Source organism: Diaphorina citri, unplaced genomic scaffold, assembly GCF_000475195.1.
Source record: "Diaphorina citri unplaced genomic scaffold, Diaci psyllid genome assembly version 1.1 scaffold617, whole genome shotgun sequence".
NCBI classification, from domain to species: domain Eukaryota; kingdom Metazoa; phylum Arthropoda; class Insecta; order Hemiptera; family Psyllidae; genus Diaphorina; species Diaphorina citri.
The window spans coordinates 117469-143758 of record NW_007378050.1 but is presented as its reverse complement, the minus strand read 5'-3'; the positions used below and the strand labels follow the sequence as shown (position 1 = coordinate 143758).

The 26290-nt window shown below is 36.2% G+C and overlaps 1 protein-coding gene and 1 long non-coding RNA gene across 2 annotated transcripts; one reads left to right on the top strand and one right to left on the bottom strand.

The window, feature by feature from the left end:
- Positions 1-4330: 4330 nt before the first annotated feature.
- Positions 4331-19875, bottom strand: LOC113467993. Its single transcript, XR_003391877.1, has 3 exons — positions 19734-19875; positions 19208-19261; positions 4331-4441 (listed from the first exon to the last, which is right to left on the bottom strand). It is a non-coding gene; the product is annotated as an uncharacterized LOC113467993 (long non-coding RNA).
- On the top strand, positions 15969-25421 carry LOC103510550 (40S ribosomal protein S27). Its single transcript, XM_008475225.3, has 4 exons — positions 15969-16120; positions 17179-17287; positions 17767-17877; positions 25187-25421. Exons 1-4 carry the CDS (start codon positions 16115-16117, stop codon positions 25213-25215), a joined length of 255 nt encoding a protein of 84 aa, XP_008473447.1. The 5' UTR covers positions 15969-16114; the 3' UTR covers positions 25216-25421.
- Positions 25422-26290: the final 869 nt, after the last annotated feature.

Genomic DNA, 26290 nt, shown 5'->3' with positions numbered 1-26290 from the left:
CTAAACATGCTATCCTTTGTCCAAGATCTAATATGAATATTTATCCAAATATTCAGAATTCTTTATCTTCAACATTATTCTCTAATAATACGACAAGTTTCGTGGTCGGAAAGACGAGTCACATCCAGCGGATGATGTGTGACATCACATTTCATTTTTTATATGAAAAACCACGAATGTTTTTATTTTCGGGGGAGATATTTTTCATTTTTAATTCAAATAATTAGTCATACTCCGGGGCGTGGTTATCTTTGCCTATCATAATCATGTGAGATGTATTATGATGAGTATCATTGTACTGGTGGTGCCTCTATTCTTTTCTGTGTTTTGTGTTTGCTCTGGTTTATTTCTTCATTCATTCCCCGCTGACACGCTTCTTCTTTTGCTCCACGTTGCTCTATTTGTGAGATTGTGTAATTTGTCACATTCATAAACTACAACTGGAACTGGAAACGTTATTAAAATATTATCTATCCAATAAAATCGTTATATACATATGTACATATCTACATAATTTAGCAATCTCAACTACTTGGGTACTCACATTGTGATTGTGCGGCTACAGGAATTACAAGGCAAACTGATGTATGACAAAGATTTTGCAATAACAATTCGAAGTCGTCAGTTGTTCCAAGTCTCTGTTCATTCATCTCCAAATTGAAAATTATCCCCTAATTCAAACAACAAACTTAGGTATAATTAGGACAAAAATTATTCAAGAACTAAGCATTGTATCCTGTGGGTTATGCAAAATGAAACATGCAAAATGCAAATGTATTGACAAAGGACTGACTCCATTCCAAATTGAAAATTATCCCCTAATTCAAACAACAAACTTAGGTATAATTAGGACAAGAATTATTCAAGAACTAAGCATTGTATCCTGTGGGTTATGCAAAATGAAACATGCAAAATGCAAATGTATTGACAAAGGACAGACTCCAATTTTTCAACTATCAAAATTCATCTGAAATACAAAAGAGAACCAATGATATGTAATTGATAAACAATTAATGATCTATTAAATCTATCACTAATGCTGCTCAAGCCACCGGAAAACTCTCCACTGAACTAAAAACAAACAATCCAATCCATAGAATCTAGTAAGTACCTACGTAGATAATGGGTTAAAACAAATAAACCGAAATATGCTAGAAACCCAAAAGTCATCTCAGCGCACTGGTAGGTATGGACACAGCTGTAGAAGGAACTGTAACAAAGGAGAACTTATCCTCCATAGGAATGTCATTGTGCATTGTGACAACTTATAGGTTGTGGGTTCGGAGTTCGAACCTAAAGACATCTAATACATATAACACATTATAATATTATTAAAGGAATGTGAAAACAAAGAAGAATAAAAGAATACCAGAAAGTAAACAAAAGTAAGAGAGAGAGAGAGGGAGAGAGAGAGAGGAGGATGAGAGACTAACCTTATTTCTGTATAATATTTGATGTATGTATTCTGTTTTTCCCTCATAAATAATAATCCGACGTACCTCTTCGGTCTTTTGAGTAATCAGTTTATCACCATTCTTTAAAGACTGAAACATTGTCTCTTCACGTACCACTAAAGTTAAGCAACGGTGTGACTGGACACATATCGCGTACCAATATTTCACTGACCCAGAAATAAAGAGCTAGCTTGTTAAAAATGTGGAAATTCCAGTCTGTTTTTCCCTCATAATAATAAACCGACATACCTCTTCGGTCTTTTGAGTAATCAGTTAATCACCATTCTTTAAAGACTGAAACATTGTCTCTCCACGTACCACTAAGGTTAAACAACGGTGTGACTGGACACATATCGCGTACCAATATTTCACTGACCCAGAAATAAAGAGCTAGCTTGTTAAAAATGTGGAAATTCCAGCAGAAAAATGCTGTTGATAGGGTTACTTTTTACTACTCGTACAATAGTACATGGACTTTAAAAAAGGAAAGTAAGAAGTTAGGTTTTTAACTTTTCATTGCCTATTCTATGTATGTATAACTTTACCTTGGAATTTTACTGATTGCCTTAAAAAAAATCTTCGTTAAGCCATAGCATCAGGGCAGTGAAGATGTCATGGGAAAAACATGGCAGAAAAAGAGAATGAACCTGTTTTTTGCTCTCGAAATAAGCGCCAAAAAGTCTGAAAATATTATTGATCGGGAATGATTTTTATTGTGTAAAATGACAGTCTTACTTTTTTAGGGGAAATAGGGAGGAAAGGAGAAAGAGATGGAGAGGGAGGGATAGAGAGAGAGAGAAGAAAGAAGGAGATACTACTAGTCTGGAAAAATTGCAAGAGGTTAAAAAACAAATTTCTGCGAAAACAAAAATAGAATATAAAAAAAAGGAAATTTCGTTTACCTCTTCATTCCCTACAAAGTCCAAACTATTTCATAATAACTTCTATTCTCCCACTCAAACAACCATGGAGTTTTGGCGTCTCCACAAATTGAAATAAATAACATTACAAATATCATACCTACTTTCTGAAAATGTAAGGCGTGCACACAAAGATTCTGCTACTATTCCATATATTATCATTACTTTTTTTCGTAACTAGATATTATAACCTGCCGCATAAGGAGGTTTAAAAAAATTGACATAAATATTAAAGTTGTACGAGTGAGGGAGTTATAGGAACTACTCTTTTCAGTGGACTGCTGACTTGCTGAGTAACGCCGCATAAGGAGGTTCAAAAAAATTGACATAAATATTAAAGTTGTACGAGTGAGGGAGTTATAGGAACTACTCTTTTCAGTGGACTGCTGACTTGCTGAGTAACGAGTGTGATCCTAACTGGATATACATATGCACGTAAAAATATTCTGTAAAATATTTTTATGCTCTCTCCGGCTTTTATGCATTCATTTTATGATACCTACTATTTATTTTTATTTGTTTGTTTCAGGCATGACGTACAAACAAATTTGGACGAAATTTCGCTACACGACCATTCCTATATTTGTGATGATTTTCAACTGTATCCACTCAGGTAAATTGTATCCAGGTTAAGTTATGATGAAACTTGAGAAATCATACTATTGATCTCAGGTACCTAAAACATTGTACATAAAATACAAGGCTAGCTATTGAATTAGTTATTTCCTCCTCTGTTTTACAGCAGTAATTTTTTCTTCTAGCGTAATTATTTATGTAGTTAGGTGTAGTAGGTATATATTTTACTAGGTAATTTATAAGAGAAGAAAAAAGAGGAGTAGTACCTAAAACATTGTACATAAAATACAAGGCTAGTTATTGAATTAGTTATTTCCTCTGTTTTACAGCAGTAAATTTTTCTTCTAGCGTAATTATTTATGTAGTTAGGTGTAGTAGGTATATATTTTACTAGGTAATTTATAAGAGAAGAAAAAAGAGGAGTAAATTAAAAGCAACAGAACCGTTTTGTAAGAACGGCATAACGGCTTTTCCCACGTAGAAAACTCATTTTTCTTTCTCCCTTTTCCCCCGTGACCTCATCATTAAGGTTGAACTGAAAACGCTAGGCCGCGGGTTCGATTCCCGCCCGGGGCGGATTTTATCCTGATGGGATAATGTTCGTTCTCGGAACGGCTGGCTTTCTACGTACTCAGTTGTACCTACGTGTGTTTTTCCTTGAGCGAAATGTAAAAAGTCTAATATATCTTATGAAAAGAAAATGAAGAAATTGAGGCATACAGGAGGTGAGAACGAGAAAAAGACGGATTAGCTAAATTAGAAACAAAATACAAGTATCCCCTTTCCGAGACATCGTGGTCGACGTTACTTTTCAGTGTTCTTTTGATAGCTGATTCGTAAGGTAACACTGTTTGTATAATCTCAACCGGTTTATCCGATTTCGTTGAAATTTGGAGAATACCCCTCCCCCCGTACCTACATCACTGACTCTTGGGGCCCCCCTCGATAAAATCCTGACTATGGGCCTAGCGCTTCATTAAAGTTAGAGAGAAACATTTATTAGCCAGCCTAGTTAGCTTAGTTGGTAGTGCGTCTGCCTTGTGAGCGCTAGGCCGCGGGTTCGATTCCCGCCCGGGGCCCTACATCACTGACTCTTGGGGCCCCCCTCGATAAAATCCTGACTATGGGCCTAGCGCTTCATTAGAGAGAAACATTGATTTAAAATAAGTCTTTGGTGGTTGCAGATCACAGCTAAACAATCGTACTTTTTTGAGCTAGTACTTTTTTGATACTACTACCTATACTTACTTATCTATGTAGGATTAGGATTTTACCTGTTCTCTTTCCCGTTTCAGTGAGCGGAGGCATAGACTGCTTCAAGTGTGTCTCAATCAACGGGGACAACCCTGCCTGTGATGACCCGTTCCACAACAACTACACGTTGGATATTTATGAGTCACCCTGTATGGGCGGGAGGAAAGGCAGGGATGGACTGTTCCCGGCTACGGCCTGCATCAAAATGAACGGCATCTATGGTAAGCAACCTGCGGCCTGGTGAGAAAGTGGAAAGAGGTGAAGAGTTTGAGTGCGGTATGATGGAGATTATTATTATTATTATTATTATTATTATTATTTTAATTGACTCATTTTAATCTTGTGCCTTAGTGTATCATTTTCTCGAAAGAGCCCAAGAGAAAATTCATTAGTAGTAGGTATGTACTTTTTTTATATATACATTATACATATTCGAGGAAATCATTCAGGGCAAGGCTCACATTTGCAATAATGATGGGCTGCAGACCCTAAAGAAGTTTGATCTGGAGAACTTCTAACTACAACAATTTTCTGACACAACTAAACCCAAATGTATGTCACCCTGATCACCAGAAAACATTCAGAAATGTGGTCGAATGACACGTACGAGTAGGTAAATCTAGGTACACAACAAAATGAAATTTCGGTGCTTCAATTTTATAAAAGGCCCCTCCATCCTTTGTTCCCCCAACAAATACTACTTCAGCTCTTCCTTCCTCCCTCCCTCCCAAATTTTACCTATCCTTTTCCTCCTCTCCCTCCATCCTTTGGTCTCCCAATTTTACCTATACCTTCCCCCCTCCCTCCCTCTCAATTTAACCTTAACCCCTCCCCTCTCCAATAAAATTCCTCCGCATAACTCCAATATCCACATTTCCTCCAATATCCCTCCCTTCCGAAATCGAATCATAGAGGCCACAAACATTTTCCGAACTGATGGAATTTTCGTCAGAGATTAACTAGTGCTCCCTTCCGAAATCGAATCATAGAGGCCACAAACATTTTCCGAACTGATGGAATTTTCGTCAGAGATTAACTAGTCACTAGTGGATAAAAACTATGTGGAAACAAAGGAGAAGAAGGTGGGGAAGGAAGAGGAGAAAGAGAAGGGGGAGGACGTGAAGGAGGAGAAGCAGAAAGAGTTGAAGGGGGAGTAGGGAGAGGAGGAGGAAAAGGAAGAAGATTAGGAGGAATAGGAAATGGAGAAGGAGAAGTTGAAACAGATGAAGGGGAAGCAGAAAAGGTAAAGGAGGAAAGGGAAGAGAGGGAGAAGAAGTTGAAGGAGTGGTAGCAGAAAGAGGTGAAGAAGGAGGAAGAGGATTAGTAGAAGGAGGTGAAGAGAAATCGAAGGAGAAAGAGGTGAAGGAGTAGGAAGAGGATTAGAAGAAAGAAGAGTAGGCGGAAAATGAGGAGGCACAAAAAGAGAAGGAGGAGATGAAGGAAAAGTAGATGAAGAGGCATCCATTCGATCAGTTAAGAAGAGAAGGAAGGAGAAGGGATACACATCCAATATCCAATCAGTGGAAATGTTGGGTGTTCTACCACACAACCTAGACAGCTAGACACAGGCAGGATAGAAGGATAGATAGTTAATGCCTGACTGAATAGACGAGTGATAGGTTGATTTTTTTTTCTATTTGCAATCTCTTTTTGTTGTTGCTGTTTTTTAGTCACTCACTTGTGAAAACAATAGTCTAATTGAGAAGTTGGCTGAAATTCCAATACAAACATACATTTTTTCTACAATCATGTCGCTGAATAGAAGGTAAAGAAAGCCCTTGTCATTAAAAACCTCAGTTACCTAAACAGTGACTTCAACAAAAAGTAGGCATCTACCATCTTGCTGAGCCTAATGTTTTCCAAAGACATTTCCTACCAGCCTACCACCGTTACAGGAGGTAGAATTACACTCCGCAGAAAGCCATTTATTTTTACGGGTCAAATGCCATAACACGTGGATAAAAATTCTCCATCTGGGGCTGTGAATAACGTTCATAATGGGCTGCATTTTTTATTATTATTATTTATATTTATTTAAGTGCGGTCAAGGTCATCTAACCACCAGTTGTGTTAAACCCAAAACTGTTCGCGCCACTTGTGCAAATTGTAAAAAGGACCACCCTAATGTAATGCAATAGGTAATTGTACACTTTAATAATTAGTTGCTATAACTCTATTACATTAGCCACTATTTATTGAACTCACCATTTAATTATGTATTCGCTACAATCCAAAATCCATAGAAAAGGTAATATGTAAAAGTTCCAATTTGTATGAATGCCGTGAAATTTATTAAGTATGCAATGTGCAATGAACAAAAAATAGTGGAGATATCAAAATTACTACTCTGGATCAGAATGTCCATCTCTATGTCCAACAGAATTGTCTCTGTTATAAGTTATAACTAGATTTTATTCTTATTCTCTCAAACATACATTTCTTTGTAACTTACGATATTGCAGAATATGGAGGGAACCATTATAATAGTATGGCATTGTAACTTTTACAGGTGACTTTTTTGTAACTCACCACCAGTGATTTATGAGAGAATGATAAGACAGAGAGAGAGAGAGGGACTGAACTTGGAGGGAAATCTGAAAGTAAAAGACTGGAGGAAGAATAATAATATTTTGTGAGGTACTCGATTCTGGTTTGAAGATGAATATGAAAATATGTACCTTATTATTATTCGAAAATACGAAGAAAATAAATAAATTTTATGAATAATAATGATAATGAATCAATAAAATAAAAACATTCTTTCCCTTTCCCCCATCTTTCTTCCTCTTTCTCTCTCGCATACAGTTATGTAGTACAATTCATGCTTCATTGATTCCTATCGTGTTAACACGATAATGATGAAACTCTTCTACAGTTATCGAGTGAGTGAGAGAGAGAGAAAGAAACAGAGACAAAAATTCTAATCGATCCTGGGAGAGAGAGAGAGACTGTACTCGATCCCGCTCTCTTGGCTAGTAGAACACGGGAATAAGCAAGGAAAAAAATGAAGAAAAGGAAATTAAGAAGAAGAAAGAGGAGAAGAAGAAGAAGAAGGATTGAATAACAAATTGAAGAAGAATGAGAGGAAAGGAGAACGAGGAATAAATTCTGCGGCAAGGAAATGAACCTTGGCTGATGAAACTCTTCTACAGTTATCGAGTGAGTGAGAGAGAGAGAAAGAAACAGAGACAAAAATTGTACTCGATCCTGGGAGAGAGAGAGAGAGAGACTGTACTCGATCCCGCTCTCTTGGCTAGTAGAACACGGGAATAAGCAAGGAAAGAAATGAAGAAAAGGAAATTAAGAAGAAGAAAGAGGAGGAGAAGTAGAAGAAGGATTGAATAACAAATTGAAGAAGAATGAGAGGAAAGGAGAACGAGGAATAAATTCTGCGGCAAGGAAATGAACCTTGGCTAACAATAAGAAAAAGTTCGCGATTAGCATATTTTGTTCCGAACTGAAAACTCTTAAAAGAAAATTTAAATAAAACGAAAGGAAAAAAATCCGAAGAAAATCTTCTTATTAAAAGAAAACAACGAAAAATCTCGGGTAAATAAATGAATGAACGAGGGTTTGGATCAAATAAAATAGATATAATATCTAGTTACGAAAAAAAGTAATGATAATATATGGAATAGTAGCAGAATCATCAGGATAAAATCTGCCCCGGGCGGGAATCGAACCCACGGCCTAGCGCTTACAGGGCAGACGCACTACCAACTAAGCTAATTAGGCTGGCTTCGAAAACTTCACATCTTAGCTAAGACTATCTTTGTTGAGCTTTCAGTAGACAGGTAGACACACGAACTTTCAGCACGTTTTCAGAACTTACTTAGACACCTAGTTTCTTCCTTGTATTTTTTACTTTCTATTACAATAAGTATAGCGAAGCTATACTATTTAATGAGAAAGTGTTGAAATCGGTCCAAATTTTTTACTTTTTTCCGCTGAAGAATGTGGCTAGCAAAAAAAAAACTGTTTTTTTTTTCGTCTCGTTGAGAAATGACGAGACAAAAAAAGGCCCGAGACAAGACGAGAATGACCATTTCTCGTCCCTTCTCGTTTCGTGTACACCTCTAGACGAGTAATATTAGTTTCTATTATAGGTGCATAAATATGGTGTAGGTTTGTAGGTACCAGAGGTACGTTTCTAGCTTTCTAGCTTGTGGGAAGTGGTATTATCGATCGCCCAACTTAAAGCCATAAAGCCAGTTAGATATCGTGACATTGTACACTTCCACATGTAGAAAATTTACTGTTTTGTATTAGATATGTCTTTAGGTTCGAACTTCGAACCCACAACCTATAAGTTGTCACAATGCACAATGACATTCCTATGGAACAATGTCGGTTGATATCGATTGACTGTAAACGCACCTCCAAAGGACAACTAGAAAAAAAATAAGGAAAGTAAAAAAAGAGACGGGAGGGAAGTTGAGGAGAAGAAGATAGGGGGGGAGAGAGAGAGAGAGAAAGACTAACTTTTTCGGGGAGTGTAATCCCTCTCCAGCTACAACTGCAAAATGTTGGTAAATATGAAGTTCTAAGAGAGATAGAGGGAGATCAGGGGAGAGAGAGAGCAAGAGGGAGGAAGAGATAGGGAATCCGGAGAGAGAGAGAGAGAATGGAGGAAGACTGAAAGTCGAGAGAATAGGGAGAGGAATAAGATAGCATAAGAGAGGAAGAGAAAGGAAGAGATGTAGAATGGAGGAAGACTGAAAGTCGAGAGAATAGGGAGAGGAATAAGATAGCATAAGAGAGGAAGAGAAAGGAAGAGATGTAGATGAAGAGAGAAAGAGTGAGGGAAAAAGAGATGGAGAATAGGGGAGGACTGAGAATTGTTGTAGAGAGAGAGAATAATGAGGAAGGGGATAAGATAACATGAGAGAGAGAGAGAGAGAGAGGGAGAAAAGGGATGTAAATGTTTTAACAAGAGTTTGTATGTCACTATTGTTTAAGCTTTAAAGTGAGAGATGACTTCACATCTTAGCTAAGACTATCTTTGTTGAGCTTTCAGTAGACACCCGAACTTTCAGCACGTTTTCAGAACTTACTTAGAAACCTAGTTTCTTTGTATTTTTTACTTTCTATTGCAATAAGTATAGCGAAGCTATACTATTTAATGAGAAAGTGTTAAAATCGGTCCAAATTTTTTACTTTTTTCCGCTGAAGAATGTGGCTAGCAAAAAAAAATCTGTTTTTTTTTTCGTCTCGTTGAGAAATGACGAGACAAAAAAGGCACGCGACAAGACGAGAATGGCCATTTCTCGTCCCTTCTCGTTTCGTGTACACCTCTAGACGAGTAATATTAGTTTCTATTATAGGTGCATAAATATGGTGTAGGTTTGTAGGTACCAGAGGTACGTTTCTAGCTTTCTAGCTTGTGGGAAGTGGTATTATCGATCGCCCAACTTAAAGCCATAAAGCCAGTTAGATATCGTGACATTGTACACTTCCACATGTAGAAAATTTACTGTTTTTCCTGTTGTAAAACATACTGGGTGTACCTACCTGCCGCATAAGAGAGAGAGAGAGAGGCAGATTAAGTAGTGACAGTACGACTGTGATATTTACACAGGCTGCACAGGCAGAAGAGTGAAGATAAGGAAGATCGTTGAAGCAGGTAACATGAAGAAGTGTAAAACAAATAGAAGATAACATAAGGTTCCTACATAATTTATTATTAATGCCTACTCGTGTGTAGGTATACTCGTGACTTGTGCACGCCTATAGGGACACGGTAGAGGTATATGTGGAAGGAGAAATTCCTTAAATTTCCCCCTTCCAAAAATAACTTCACACTTAACATTTTGCCCTTGGCAAAAGTTATAAGTGTTATAACATAATACAATAAATTACAGAAGAAAAACATTTGAGACCCTTGCCTGACCTCTGTAATGCCAGCCTAGTTAGCTGGCAGGGTAGTGCGTCTGCCTTGTAAACGCTAGTTCGCGGGTTCGATTCCCGCCCTTGGCGGATTTTATCCTGAACAAATGAGGTCCGTTTTGGGAACGGCTGGCTTTCTCCTATCCTATCTTTCTTCTCTCTTCGCTTTTGGGAATATAATACCTTGGCAGTTACAGCTTCCTCTATCAAACCTCTTTTATATATACATAAAAAAAACCTCTAATTTTTACTATGACGTCAATGTATTCTTTTTCTAAGAGCGGTAAAACAGCAGGTCCTCTTTGGAACGTTTTCCTTCCGTACAGTACGTTGTATGGTTTGACACGCTTTCAACAAGAGTTATAGGTTATATGTTATAATCCATCTCTATCTCTCCCTTCTTCCAATACATTTATGTCAGTCGTCAGCAATCTTAGCATCAGTCAGCAATGACAGCATTTTGTGAAGAAATTAATAATGGATAAGGAATCATAAATTCAAAGCAGGATGGGAAACATAGAGAAATCAAATAAAGATTTTTTCATATTGCTTACCATTTCCTATGCATTATTAATGTGACACAGAGGAAGACTGGAAGACAGTCGTGTGGAATTTATGTACCCACCTGTCAACTCCATATTATTTTATACATGGTGGATGAGAGAACTCATTTTTTTTTTTTTTTTTTTTTTTTTTTCCTCCCTTCCGAAATCGAATCATAGAGGCCACAAACATTTTCCGAACTGATGGAATTTTCGTCAGAGATTAACTAGTGGATAAAAACTATGTAGAAACAAAGGAGAAGAAGGTGGGGAAGGAAGAGAAGGGGGAGAACGTGAAGGAGGAGAAGCAGAAAGAGTTGAAGGGGGAGTAGGGAGAGGAGGAGGAAAGGGAAGAAGATTAGGAGGAATAGGAAATGGAGGAGAAGTTGAAACAGATGAAGGGGAAGCAGAAAAGGTAAAGGAGGAAAAGGAAGAGAAGGAGAAGAAGTTGAAGGAGTGGTAGCAGAAAGAGGTGAAGAAGGAGGAAGAGGATTAGTAGAAGGAGGTGAAGAGAAATCGAAGGAGAAAGAGGTGAAGGAGTAGGAAGAAGATTAGGTGAAAGAAGAGTAGGAGGAAAATGAGGAGGCACAAAAAGAGAAGGAGGAGATGAAGGAAAAGTAGATGAAGAGGCATCCATTCGATCAGTTAAGAAGAGAAGGAAGGAGAAGGGATACACATCCAATATCCAATCAGTGGAAATGTTGGGTGTTCTACCACACAACCTAGACAGCTAGACACAGGCAGGATAGAAGGATAGATAGTTCATGCCTGACTGAATAGACGAGTGATAGGTTGAATTTTTTTTCTATTTTATTGCAATCTCTTTTTGTTGTTGCTGTTTTTTAGTCACTCACTTGTGAAAAAAATAGTCTAATTGAGGAGTTGGCTGAAATTCCAATGCAAACATACATTTTTTCTACAATCATCTCGCTGAATAGAAGGTAAAGAAAGCCCTTGTCATTAAAAACCTCAGTTACCTAAACAGTGACTTCAACAAAAAGTAGGTATCTATAACCATCTTGCTGAGCCTAATGTTTTCCAAAGACATTTCCTACCAGCCTACCACCATTACAGGAGGTAGAATTACACTCCGCAGAAAGCCATTTATTTTTACGGGTCAAATCCCATAACACGTGGATAAAAATTCCCCATCTGGGGCTGTGAATAACGTTCATAATGGGCTGTATTTTTTTTTTTTTTACCTATGTAGGATACCTAACCTACTATAATTAAATGTGCCTAACATTAGTTTTGTTTCAAAGATACAACTGCCAGGCGCTAAAGAGATTTATGTACAATAAGGTTGACCATTATGGTGATTTTTTTCCCTACCACTTTCTGTCATCTCCATGATAAATGAGAAAGGTTGGTGTTGCGTGGACCTGCCATTCCTCGTAGAAGATTAATTATGGAAGGGGAAAATTTGAACCGATTTGCAAAAATGTTGGAGGCATATTGGAATAATTGGCACAATGGCACCACAATAGGTCAGTACAGAAGTTAAAAAGAAGGTGAAATTTGTTAGGTTTTCTTAACTGCCAAAGGAGATAAGTATGTAGATCTTGATTTTTGATTTCTATATGGTGCTGAAAAAAAGTTTAGTTCCAGATTTTTTACCTGCATGTGATTATTTTTCCAGTTAATGTTCTTTATTATTTTGAGTTGAAAAAATGTAATTATATGTATTTCAACTCTCTCTAGTTTCTGGCTGCAAAACAAGCTGATATGTCATCTACATTTCCATACCACTTTCTGTCATCTCCATGATAAATGAGAAAGGTTGGTGTTGCGTGGACCTGCCATTCCTCGCAGAAGATTAATTATGGAAGGGGAAAATTTGAACCGATTTGCAAAAATAACTTCATCATGAACAGGCACCACAATAGGTCAGTACAGAAGTTAAAGAGAAGGTGAAATTTGTCAGGTTTTCTTAACTGCCAAAGGAGATAAGTATGTAGATCTTGATTTTTGATTTCTTTATGGTAATCTTCCGTAAATTACACTGTGCTGAAAAAAAGTGAGTTCCAGATTTTTTACCTGCATGTGATTATTTTTCCAGTTAATGTTCTGTATTATTTTGAGTTGAAAAAATGTAATTATATGTATTTCAACTCTCTCTAGTTTCTGGCTGCAAAACAAGCTGATATGTCATCTACATAATGTAAGTATAGGTAGATGACTCACACAGTGGGGTATGGGTGTGGGTATACATTTGTCGATATGAGAGGAAATGATCGTATCGTAAAATGGGAGTGAAGACTAAACAGGAAAATATTAGAGAACATTAGAGAGGTACGTGTGGAAACATGGGTATAAGTGGAATACACCATTATCTAGCACATGTACCGAGTATCAAATATACAGGGTGAAGTTGCAGTGGAAAATGTGGAAAAAAAAATCTTTATAGAGATAACGGTAAGACCAGCCACCCACTATCAGGTAGACCTGACATTTACACGTGGTCTACCTGATAGTGTGTGTGCTCATCAGGTAGACCTGATAGACGGACCTGATCAGGTGCACCTGTCAGGTCTACTTGATAGTGAGTGCCTGGCCTAAGAAGGGTCTTATCGTCCCGAAATCGAAGAGAAAAGGAGGACAGGATGGGAAAAAGCCAGCCGTTCCGAGAACGAACCTTATTTGTTTGAATCTTATAAAGTGTTTGTCCTGGGCGGAAATCGAACTACGACCTAGTACTAACAAGGTAGGCGCGCTATCCTAACCAGACTGACTTTTATTTGTGTAGTTTTAGGAGGAATGAAATTTATTCTTGTAGTTTGGGAGAAGGTGAATTTCTTGTGCCAAATTATTACCAAGGTCCCTTCTTACTCTTGCACACCTGGTATGTTCGTAATATGGAATATGAGAGTGTAGAGTTTGGGGTGGCTGAATACATTACCTTCTCTTAGGTAATGTACGTACTCTGGGGGAGAGAACCTATGTAAACAAGGTTTCGACTATCTGTTGTGTTTGAAGATAACACCTCGGAAATGCGATAATTTGGGGAAATGTTTTGTGCTTTGCACATTGCATATGTGAACAGATACCAGGCGTTCATAAAAAAAAATCATGGATGGGGAAAATATCAGGACAGAAACCAGAAACAAATTAAAAGTAGCTATAGTTAGATACATAAGTAGCTACTTTTCCAGCATTTAACTATTTATTCGCTTTATTTAACCTAACAAAAATATACAGGGTGTATGAATTAGTCATTCATTTGCTCGGCAGATAAAGAATCAATCATTAGCAAAGTGAAGCTGTGGAGGGTAAATTTCAGCTCTCTAGGTCGAGCAGGTAGGAAGTTTTATGTGTTCCAGAAAACCCTGTAGAAAAAAGAGACGGAAGATTGTGTCAAGGCGAGGAAACAAGAGAGAAGGAAGAGGTCGCAGTAATTTCCTGACATCTTAATGAAATTCGACAGACACACATCAAGGAGAGAGAAGGAAAGGGAGAGTAAAATACATAGAGAGAGACAGAGAAGAAAAGAGGGTGAAAATAGATTGAGAGAGAGAGAAGGAAGAGGGAAAGAAGGAAAAGGGAAAGAAATAAAAGAGAGAGAGAGAGAGAAGGAGAGAAGGAAGAGGGAAAGAAAAAGAAAGAGAGAGAGAAGGGAATAGGAGGAAATAAAGAAAAGCGAAGGAAATGGGGAAATATTTTAGAAAGAGATTTAATAAACTATGCTTTCCTACTTTCCTTTGAATGAAAATAGAAAAAAAAACAATCACAATCTAGAAGTCCAAAGGAAAAACAAGAAGTTAGATGATAATAGAGACTTAAGCGAAGGAAATGGGGAAATATTTTAGAAAGAGATTTAATAAACTATGCTTTCCTTTGAATGAAAATAGAAAAAAAAAACAATCACAATCTAGAAGTCCAAAGGAAAAACAAGAAGTTAGATGATAATAGAGACTTAGTGAGACAAAGAAACTGACATAATGATTCCTTCCTTGTCTTTTTGAGAAAGGACTAGTACATCTACAATTGTACAATTTATTTGAATAAAGTCTTCAGGTATTTATTTTTGTAGAAATGAAAAGAAAATGGAAGTACCTGCCTAACAAAAGAGAAATAGAGAGGGATAAAGAGGAAGGGAAGTAATTAAGTAAGTAAAAAAAAAAAATGTTAACAAACTGCATAAACCTCCTCCCCGTCCCACCTCTTCTCTAACAAATAACTACCTACCTCTCCCTAGACTGCGGTAATCAATAGAAAGGAGGTAAGCAGTAAGTATACTAATCTGTCTGTAAAGCATTTCTCTTTCACATGACTGTTGGAACATTGGGAATCAGAACTTATAAGCTTATACATAACGGTTTCAGTCCCTGCGGATAACATCAAGGGGGAAGTTCAACTTTGTATGAACGCCGTAAAACTGAATGGTGTATGCAATATGCAATAACGCGGTCAAAATTCATCCATACCTGACCCTTCTGCTATGCTAATGAAGTAGTAGGTATACATAGGTAATCAATAGAAAGGAGGTAAGCAGTAAGTATACTAATCTGTCTGTAAAGTATTTCTCTTTCACATGACTGTTGGAACATTGGGAATCAGAACTTATAAGCTTAAACAACGGTTTCAGTCTCTGCGGATAACATCAAGGGGGAAGTTCAACTTTGTATGAACGCCGTAAAACTGAATGGTATATGCAATATGCAATAACGCGGTCAAAATTCATCCATACCTGACCCTCCCTTCTGCTATGCCTTCTGTGTACCCTAACTACCCTAGGCCAGGGGACGGGACGTAAAGAAAGGTAAGTGAAAATAAATTATTTTAATTATGATTGTAGAATTACTAGGTGACTTTTTTTCACAGTTAAAATGTATACCTACCTACCTACTTATACTTACCTACGAAGTAGGTATATCTTGAGAAAATCACTAAAAAAACGTCTATCAATTTCGCAACGAGTGCAACGACCTACAAATTACGTTAACGACGCGACGACCAAAAATTTGGAAACGAAATCCGTACTATGTTTTATTTTCTGAACACATGTTTCTCTGATAACGGTTATCTGATAAAATCTTATCATTCTAAAAAAATGCATCGTTTGTAAAGTTCTTTTTGTCCAATGAAAAAACAGGATTTGAGTACATAAAAAAATTTCATATACTTACCTACGAAGTAGGTATATCTTGAGAAAATCACTAAAAAAACGTCTATCAATTTCGCAACGACCTACAAATTACGTGAACGACGCGACGACCAAAAATTTGGAAACGAAATCCGTCTGATGTTATATTTTCTGAACACATGTTTCTCTGATAACGGTTATCTGATAAAATCTTATCATTCTAAAAAAAAAAATGCATCGTGTGTAAAGTTCTTTTTGTCCAATGAAAAAACAGGATTTGAGTACATAAAAAAATTTCATTTCAAATCACAAGTTTCTACCCATCCAAACAAAAACATTCAAGATGGATTCCAAAACACATGTTTTTCTTTCGCACTGAAGTTGTAATCCACAGCAATCATGCCTGTAAGTATTCTTTTTATTCAAGTTAAATATTAAATTTACTGGATAATATCTTCTTTTAAAAGTATTTAGACACAAAGAAAAGTGTAATCTCTTCTCTGGACGAAAATCTCATCTCCTGCGATGTTTTATTTAACAAAATATGACCGGAGTGTTGGCTTGCCGACAAGCATGGTTTCATCCCTTTCCCGTATCACATACGTTGCAATCTTTTCAGAAGAATCTTTTACATTTGCTCCTTGATCCTAAATCCCTTTGGAAAATCCGCTCTGATTTATACTCAAATTTGGTCTATCCAACTCGTATTTTGTCTTGTAAGATAAAACGCAATAGAACATATTCAACAACTTCCTGAAGTACCAACCTCAGCAACACAGTTGAATTGACATTATAAATGTTGGCTTAAAAATCTAGCTTATTTGGTTTATTATAAGAAGTATGTATCAACTGTTTGAAATTAACTAAAGTAATAATAATGTGTAACATACAGTTGGTCTCATCTTGTTTGCTAAATACAAATACTTCACCAAATTCAGTTGAAAAAAGAAAAAAAAAAAAAAAATGACAACAGTAGTTGAACTTTTGTTTCATTGGCCTTAAAGCTAATTGGTATTTAAAGTTACCTACATGTTTTACTTGGCCTCAGTTTGTGGTTTCATACTGGGTTAGGCTTGCTGTAATAATAATGTATATATAAAAAAAAATAACCTTTAACTATGCCTTCTTTTTTCCACCCAGAGTACCTATGGAATCATTTTGGTATTTATGTTACTGTTCTCCTATATAAAAAAAAATAACCTTTAACTATGCCTTCTTTTTTCCACCCAGAGTACCTATGGAATCATTTTGGTATTTATGTTACTGTTCTAAAAAAAATAACCTTTAACTATGCCTTCTTTTTTCCACCCAGAGTACCTACCTATGGAATCATTTTGGTATTTATGGTCTTTACTGTTCTTGGCTTAGGTTCACAATATATCTAGCCCCAAGAACCCTTTGATTGTTATCTCTTACATACCCCCCATATTTTGCCTAACAGTTTTGATCTCTTCTATTTTCAGCTAGCAAAAGATTTACTTCACCCGTCCCAGGCTGAAGAGAAGCGCAAACATAAATTGAAGAGACTTGTCCAACACCCCAACTCATATTTCATGGATGTCAAATGCCCAGGTAAGGTATTTTTAAAGGATTCAAACTTTGGGCAGTCAGTTCATAAATTTTATTGATTGTCTCTCTGAGACATTTAATCTCTGAACTATGATACTCCCTGGAGTATTGATTATGTTTTGTTAACATTCTTTCCTAATCAAATTTTTTCTTCTTCCAGGATGTTATAAAATTACAACAGTGTTTAGCCATGCCCAAAGTGTTGTGATCTGTGCTGGATGTTCCACGATCCCCATAAATTTTATTGATTGTCTCTCTGAGATATTTAATCTCTGAACTATGTTACTCCCTGGAGTATTAATTATGTTTTGTTAACATTCTTTCCTAATCAATTTTTTTTCTTCTTCCAGGATGTTATAAAATTACAACAGTGTTTAGCCATGCCCAAAGTGTTGTGATCTGTGCTGGATGTTCCACGATCCCCTGGAGTATTGATTATGTTTTGTTAACATTCTTTCCTAATCAAATTTTTCTTCTTCCAGGATGTTATAAAATTACAACAGTGTTTAGCCATGCCCAAAGTGTTGTGATCTGTGCTGGATGTTCCACGATCCTATGTCAACCCACAGGCGGTAGAGCAAGACTAACAGAGGGTAAGTATGTAAGTAAATAATAATGAAACAGGTCAGAAAAAAGATAAACTAACAATGAGGTACATGAACTGAATTTGTTATGACTTTAGCCCAAGTGAAAATCGGAAGAATTCGAGAAAATGAAAGCTTCGTTCAGATGCCATGCAGAATGGCGTGAAAAGAAGACTTAAAATATCCCAGAGATGGTGTAACATTTACTATATGGAACATACTAGTAATGTACCTTGTACAAGTTGTACCATCTAATCTTTCTCCTTTACAGGTCTCACGGCCTCTTTAATTAGATTCTACGAAAAACCTTTTGTAGAAAGAAAGGAGGAGACAGAACTTTTACTTGGAAAAAATCTGAATAGGTACCATTTTTCCTTCGAAAACTTCTTTTTTTAAGGAGGTTTGACAGAAGGAACTGTAACTGCTATGGTCTTATCATCCCGAAATCGAAGAGAGAAGGAAGACAGGATAGGAGAAAGCCAGCCTGTTAACAAACTGCATAAACCTCCTCCCCGTCCCACCTCTTCTCTAACAAATAACTACCTACCTCTCCCTAGACTGTAGATACCTAACTACATATCTAATTTCGAAAATATACGAGTACATGTATATATTTCCGATTTTTAAGATATTTACACATTGCCAATTCTAAAATCAAGTCCGATCATTAGAACCACCACTAACACCAGCTGACGAGCACCGTCAACATTCATTGACCAATCAGCTGGTTCCATTGCCGGGAAAGACGGAAATTTTCCAACAGTCTAACACAAACATAACAAGAGTCTAACTCTGTCAAAAACTTCAATCAAGTATTGTGTATTGACCCAAGGAATTCTATTTTTTTGGTTTCAGATGATACTGGTGATAGTATGACAGTACGAGGTTGTGCTCTGGACAGTGGAACACCGACTACTGACACGGAACTCATCCGAATGTCACACTGTGGAGGATTCTACTTCGATGACAGGTATTGACAAAAGTTTTCATCAACTTTTTAGCTAAATCCCGTTTAAGGATTATGAGTTATTCAATTCCCCCCCCCCCCCCAAGACTTTTAAAAAAAAACCAAAGGTAGGTAATAAAAGTAAAATAAGTTCATTGTTCAATATTTTCCTACTTCAATTTTCAACGCCCTTATTACCTAGTTTTAGATTGAGCTTGTGCATTTTTCCATGAAGAGCACTTATGTTTCTTTAAATGAAATACACGAACACAACACATCGTTACAGAAATGAACTTTTGCCTATATCTATAAATATATCTACTATCTACCCACCCTAGAGTTAATTTGAAAACATGATTATTTATTTATCATACAAATAAATAAATGCCTTACCTTATCTTCACGATCTTAAAACCAGCAGTTTTCCTCCTGTTTTCATTTCTATCTCTACAACAGGTAAATGAAGTAGTAGGTATACATATTGAATTGAATTGAATTGATTTATTTGGTGCTTTTCAACACAGGGCTGTTAAGCATAGGTAATCAATAGAAAGGAGTAAGTATACTAATCTGTCTGTAAAGCATTTCTCTTTCACATGACTGTTGGAACATTGGGAATCAGAACTTATAAGCTTATACATAACGGTTTCAGTCCCTGCGGATAACATCAAGGGGGAAGTTCAACTTTGTATGAACGCCGTAAAACTGAATGGTGTATGCAATATGCAATAACGCGGTCAAAATTCATCCATACCTGACCCTTCTGCTATGCCTTCTGTGTACCCTAACTACCCTAGGCCAGGGGACGGGACGTAAAGAAAGGTAGGTAAGTGAAAATAAATTATTTTAATTATGATTGTAGAATTACTAGGTAACTTTTTTTCACAGTTAAAATGTATACCTACCTACTTATACTTACCTACGAAGTATATCTTGAGAAAATCACTAAAAAACGTCTATCAATTTCGCAACGACCTACAAATTACGTTAACGACGCGACGACCAAAAATTTGGAAACGAAATCCGTCTGATGTTTTATTTTCTGAACACATCAACACATGTTTCTCTGATAACGGTTATCTGATAAAATCTTATCATTCTAAAAAAAAAAATGCATCGTGTGTAAAGTTCTTTTTGTCCATATCAATTTCGCAACGATCTACAAATTACGTTAACGACGTGACGACCAAAAATTTGGAAACGAAATCCGTCTGATGTTTTATTTTCTGAACACATGTTTCTCTGATAACGGTTATCTGATAAAATCTTATCTTTCTAAAAAAAATGCATCGTGTGTAAAGTTCTTTTTGTCCAATGAAAAAACAGGATTTGAGTACATAAAAAAATTTCATTTCAAATCACAAGGTAGAATTTTACAATGAAACAACTGCTACAAAAAGAAGATCTCTTTTCTGTCTGTATGAATTTCATCAGTTTAAGATGCTAAAGAAACCTACATACACCTCTTGCCAAAGGATCTTCAATTTTCTGTTTCTGTGATTTTCAACAGCTTAAAAGAAAATAGAATAAATAGATCAGTTCCCCTCCCCCTTCTCCTCCATTTTTTTCTCTTCTTCTTCTTCTACTCCTTCTTATTTACCATCTTAAATTTGTCTCCTCCTTTTCTTCTTGTTCTTTCACTCGTTTCCTCCCTCCCCCTTCTCCTCCCTTTTTTCTCTTCTTCTTCTTCTACTCCTTCTTATTTACCATCTTAAATTTGTCTCCTCCTTTTCTTCTTGTTCTTTCACTCGTTTCCTTTTCCTAACTGTCCTTGATACTTTTTCCTTTTTTATAGCCAATAAGAGAGCTGTTTTTATTAGACTGCATTGTCTGTGTAGTATGTTGTGGATGTGTAGAGCACCTTAGGTATAAACCCTCAAAAACTAGATTAAGGTAGAGGGAGCCATTATAGTGGGACATAAATGGGTTTGTAATGGGATTCTCTGCAACTCCCTTCTTTCCAAACTGGCGCATTACTGACGAGCATTCCCCAGGGGAAAAGAGAAAAAGAAAAGTTAAGGAAGACGACTTTTTCTCACTGTAGGTAGTAGACATGTCTATCTGTGTTTTCAACAGGTAAATTCCTAACAAGATACCTACTGAAATGTTAGATATTATATTTTCACTTGACCAATATATTGAACTTGTTTATTTATAATAAAAAAAGTATAGGGAACATACAGTAAAAAAGGATGAGTTTACATGTTTCGCCATCAAGAAAAAACATCTAGCCAGGTTCGTATTTAAGGGGAGCTCCCCTCCCCTCCTCAAGCATCACTTTTTTCCTATACTGTAGGCCAGACTCCGAAAATTTGGAGCATCCACCCCCGGCTAGACGACTTTGGAAGTTTAAATGAGTGTCTCCAATACTGACATTAAGAAGGTACGAGTATCTACCTTATAATAGGTAAGAACTTGAAACTTTAATTAAAAAAAGAACTTACCTGAAAAAAAAAAAAAAAAAAAAAAACTGCAAGCACGCAAAAACCTTTTCTTCTAAAAATTCTCAAGTAAAAACTTTAATGAAAGAAACTTTTGTTGAAACTGGATAGCTTAGTTTTATTTTATTAAAAATAAGTAATAGGTAAGCGCAACGTTCTTTTGCAGAAAAAGAAAAATAGGATACCTGATAGCCTGATACCTTCTTGCAGTCTCTATTCTCAAATTCAAGCATGATAGTGACATCTCTTTTTCAAGTATCTTGTGGCAGGTTCATGTTTACGTAAAAAAAAAAAAAAACTGGCACTTGAAAACTGACCATATTACGTCTGCCTTGTAAGCGCTAGGCCGCGGGTTCGATTCCGCCCGGGCGGATTTTATCCTCTCTTTGACTTCGGGACGATAAGACCTTATAGTAGTTACAGTTCTCTCCATCAAACCTCTTCACACACGAAGTTAATTATACAATAATGACAAAATGAGACTGGCCACACGGACATTATAGTAGATTATGTAGGTAGATTACGAAAGTCGATACGTATCTACGTATTTAAACTAAGTAAATCTAGGTGCCTAGTATTAGTTAACCAAGTATTTGATTCCCGTGTTTCAAATCTTATATTATAAGAACGAGATCCATTCACAGTTCACATTTCATAGTTCACACACTGATCGCTCTATCTCGAGAACCACAACTCGTAGTAGATTATGTAGGTAGATTACGAAAGTCGATAACGTACCTACGTATTTAAACCAAGTAAATCTAGGTGCCTAGTATTAGTAGTATTAGTTAACCAAGTATTTGATTCCCGTGTTTCCAATATACCTATCTAATATCTATTTCAGATATGTGCGAGGTTGTGTTCAAAGTTGTGATGATGCAGATGCGTGTAACAGTTCCACCAAAGTACTACCTTCCCTAGTATTAGTTAACCAAGTATTTGATTCCCGTGTTTCTAATATTTGTTTCAGATATGTGCGAGGTTGTGTTCAAAGTTGTGATGATGCAGATGCGTGTAACAGTTCCACCAAAGTACTACCTAACCAAGTATTTGATTCCCGTGTTTCCAATATATCTATTTCAGATATGTGCGAGGTTGTGTTCAAAGTTGTGATGATGCAGATGCGTGTAACAGTTCCACCAAAGTACTACCTTCCCTTCAGCGGGAGAGAAAATGTTCCGCTCTCGACCAACATTTTGAGTTTCGTTTATGTTTTTAGTTTGATAACTATGCAGCTAATAGGGAGCGCGCAGCGCGACCGTATTTTTTATTATTTTCTACAAGTTCGGCCATGCCTTTTCTACAAGTTTGGCCATGCCTTGGGATGAACTAGCGGGATTCCGGAGCGAAGCGACGGAATTCAGCTAGTTTTCTAATATTTGTTTCAGATATGTGCGAGGTTGTGTTCAAAGTTGTGATGATGCAGATGCGTGTAACAGTTCCACCAAAGTACTACCTTCCCTGTTCCACTGGACGCCATCCATATTGAGAACTCTACATCATCAAGTACTCTTCAGTTGTGTGGTTTTACAAATCCTACACTACGGAATCACATAAAGAAGTTAATTATTTTTAAAAATATGTCAAAAAAAGAGAAGAAAAAAGTATATTTTATATTAAAAGAAGTGTGTGTATTCACCCACGAACATTGGTATAAATTGTGTAGGTAGTAGGTACATGACGAAAAAAAAAAAAAAAAAAAAAATGGTGGATGGTGATTTATCAGATGTGATGAGTATGTATATAGACTAACTAGCTGAATTCCGTCGCTTCGCTCCGGAATCCCGCTAGTTCATCCCGAGGCATGGCCAAACTTGTGGAAAAGACCTCGATACATTTATACGTTATAAAATTGGAATTAAACCTATAAAATTATACAATTATTATTTATAAGTTATAAGCTAATCAAATAAGCCGCACTTTCCTAATATTATGTATTTTAAGAATATTATTTTGGACGTACAAATTTTCCCTTTCAATATTTCTCACCACACAAAAGAATGAAGTAGGTAGGTATACTTAGTTATTAACTAATTTAAATATGTAGGTAAATAAACTGCAGAAAATAAATTATTAGGTATGTAATAAATATCATTATACTTAGTTATTAACTAATTTAAATATGTAGGTAAATAAACTGCAGAAAATAAATTATTAGGTATGTAATATCATTATCACATAATAGGTACGTAGGTAATGTTACCCACCTCTTAAATTTCGAAGGGGGTAAATTAGGACGGTACATGAAATAACTGAGTATAGGTAAGTACTGTAAATACATTTATCTTCAAGACCAAACGAAATAAAATTAATTAATTATTATTTTTACTCCTCCCCTTGAATCCTATGTAATATCATTATCACATAATAGGTACGTAGGTAATGTTACCACCTCTTAAATTTCGAAGGGGGTAAATTAGGACGGTACATGAAATAACTAAGTATAGGTAAGTACTGTAAATACATTTATCTTCAAGACCAAACGAAATAAAATTAACTAACTATTATTTTTACTCCTCCCCTTGAATGTTTCATTTTTGTATCCACCTATTCACAGGGCTAAACAGTCCCTTAAGCTGCCGAATAAAGACTAAAGAGTCTATCCTTGGAGACCGTATAACATTCAAGGTAGGTAATAAAAGTAAAATAAGTTCATTGTTCAATATTTTCCTACTTCAATTTTCAACGCCCTTATTACCTAGTTTTAGATTGAGCTTGTGCATTTTTCCATGAAGAGCACTTATGTTTCTTTAAATGAAATACACGAACACAACACATCGTTACAGAAATGAACTTTTGCCTATATCTATAAATATATCTACTATCTACCCACCCTAGAGTTAATTTGAAAACATGATTATTTATTTATCATACAAATAAATAAATGCCTTACCTTATCTTCACGATCTTAAAACCAGCAGTTTTCCTCCTGTTTTCATTTCTATCTCTACAACAGGTAAATGAAGTAGTAGGTATACATATTGAATTGAATTGAATTGATTTATTTGGTGCTTTTCAACACAGGGCTGTTAAGCATAGGTAATCAATAGAAAGGAGTAAGTATACTAATCTGTCTGTAAAGCATTTCTCTTTCACATGACTGTTGGAACATTGGGAATCAGAACTTATAAGCTTAAACATAACGGTTTCAGTCCCTGCGGATAACATCAAGGGGGAAGTTCAACTTTGTATGAACGCCGTAAAACTGAATGGTGTATGCAATATGCAATAACGCGGTCAAAATTCATCCATACCTGACCCTTCTGCTATGCCTTCTGTGTACCCTAACTACCCTAGGCCAGGGGACGGGACGTAAAGAAAGGTAGGTAAGTGAAAATAAATTATTTTAATTATGATTGTAGAATTACTAGGTAACTTTTTTTCACAGTTAAAATGTATACCTACCTACTTATACTTACCTACGGTACCTCCTTTGTTCTTCACAGGGGCAGTAAGACTGGGTAGAATAAATGAAGAAATCATAGTCAATCCATCTCGAAAGCAGTTGCTCAGCCGATTTGAACCCTCCCGCCAATCCCTCAAAAAAATTTCAGAGGTTTTACATTGAGGTTTTAAGGGTCCGTTCACATCGTCACATAAATTTCCTTCATCCCATTTTTTCTCTATATCTTTTGTTTTTTTTTTTTTTTTTTTTTTTTTTTTTTTTTTTGTTTTGTTTTGTTTTGTTTGTTTGTTTGTTTTTTTTTTTTCCACTTTGCGCTAAGTTCTTTTTACCCCTCAAAAAAGTGTATTTTACCCCTCGGGGGTAAATACCCCCAGGTTGGGAACCAATGATCTAGTAGAATGGATGGCAGAGTTCTCATAAACATGTTTATTGATGGTTTGTGATTTTCTGATTTTATGAGGTATTTAATTTCAAAAAGATTGTTAATCCTAATGCAGTGTAACAACCTTTTCTTTTTGTTCACAGGATGTTCGTTTAGGAAAAAACAGCACTAAAGAGAGAAATACCTATTCTTAATTTAGCTGTTAAGGAATCCTGTACGAGAAGAACTGTACTATGTCATCTCTATCTGTGCTGTGTGTCTTGTAAATGTAACAAAAAGAGTATTTACCATGGTGAAAATAAATCTGTTCACAAGTTTTGTTATCTTTTACTAAAAAATATAATTTGTCTTTTTTTTATTATTTACTGTCCCCCAAAATATTGTTCTCTGTTGGTTTTTATTATTACTCAATTACAAGAAATTTGTCAGAGCAAATTATGTTCGTTTAGGAAAAAACAGCACTAAAGAGAGAAATACCTATTCTTAATTTAGCTGTTAAGGAATCCTGTACGAGAAGAACTGTACTATGTCATCTCTATCTGTGCTGTGTGTCTTGTAAATGTAACAAAAAGAGTATTTACCATGGTGAAAATAAATCTGTTCACAAGTTTTGTTATCTTTTACTAAAAAATATAATTTGTCTTTTTTTTTTTATTATTTACTGTCCCCCAAAATATTGTTCTCTGTTGGTTTTTATTATTACTCAATTACAAGAAATTTGTCAGAGCAAATTATGTTTTATGTTGACAACCATGTTTTACCAATTAGGCATTGACAGTGACTGACATGCCTGCTTGGTATGTTGTGGGTTTTGGGGCTCTTGTTAACTTGTGCTCACTGGCACCATTTGAGTGATTTGAGTTTTGAAAGATCAAAACTTGTGCAGATTCAATAGTAGGAAGTAGAGGTGTCAAATGAGTAATATCACCTGTGTTCCCCTAGGTTGGGATGGGTGTGAACTGTAAAGCTATGCTACAAAAGGTTCGTGTGAAAAATATGGGTAATTGGGGAAGGGTGGTCAGCCTCTTGCTTTTGGGCACAAACGCGTTGGGGGGTGAAAGGTTTTCATCCCCCAACCTAAATTTCGGCTCCCATGGACGGCCGACCTGAACCGTACGGCGCGACAAGGTGCGTGTAAACGGACCTTTCGGCGCGAAAATTCAAATAGTTGATTTTTGATAACCAGTGCTAGTGCACGCCAGCACGCATTTTTGCGTTTACCGGAAGAAAAGTTATTGAAAAAAAAA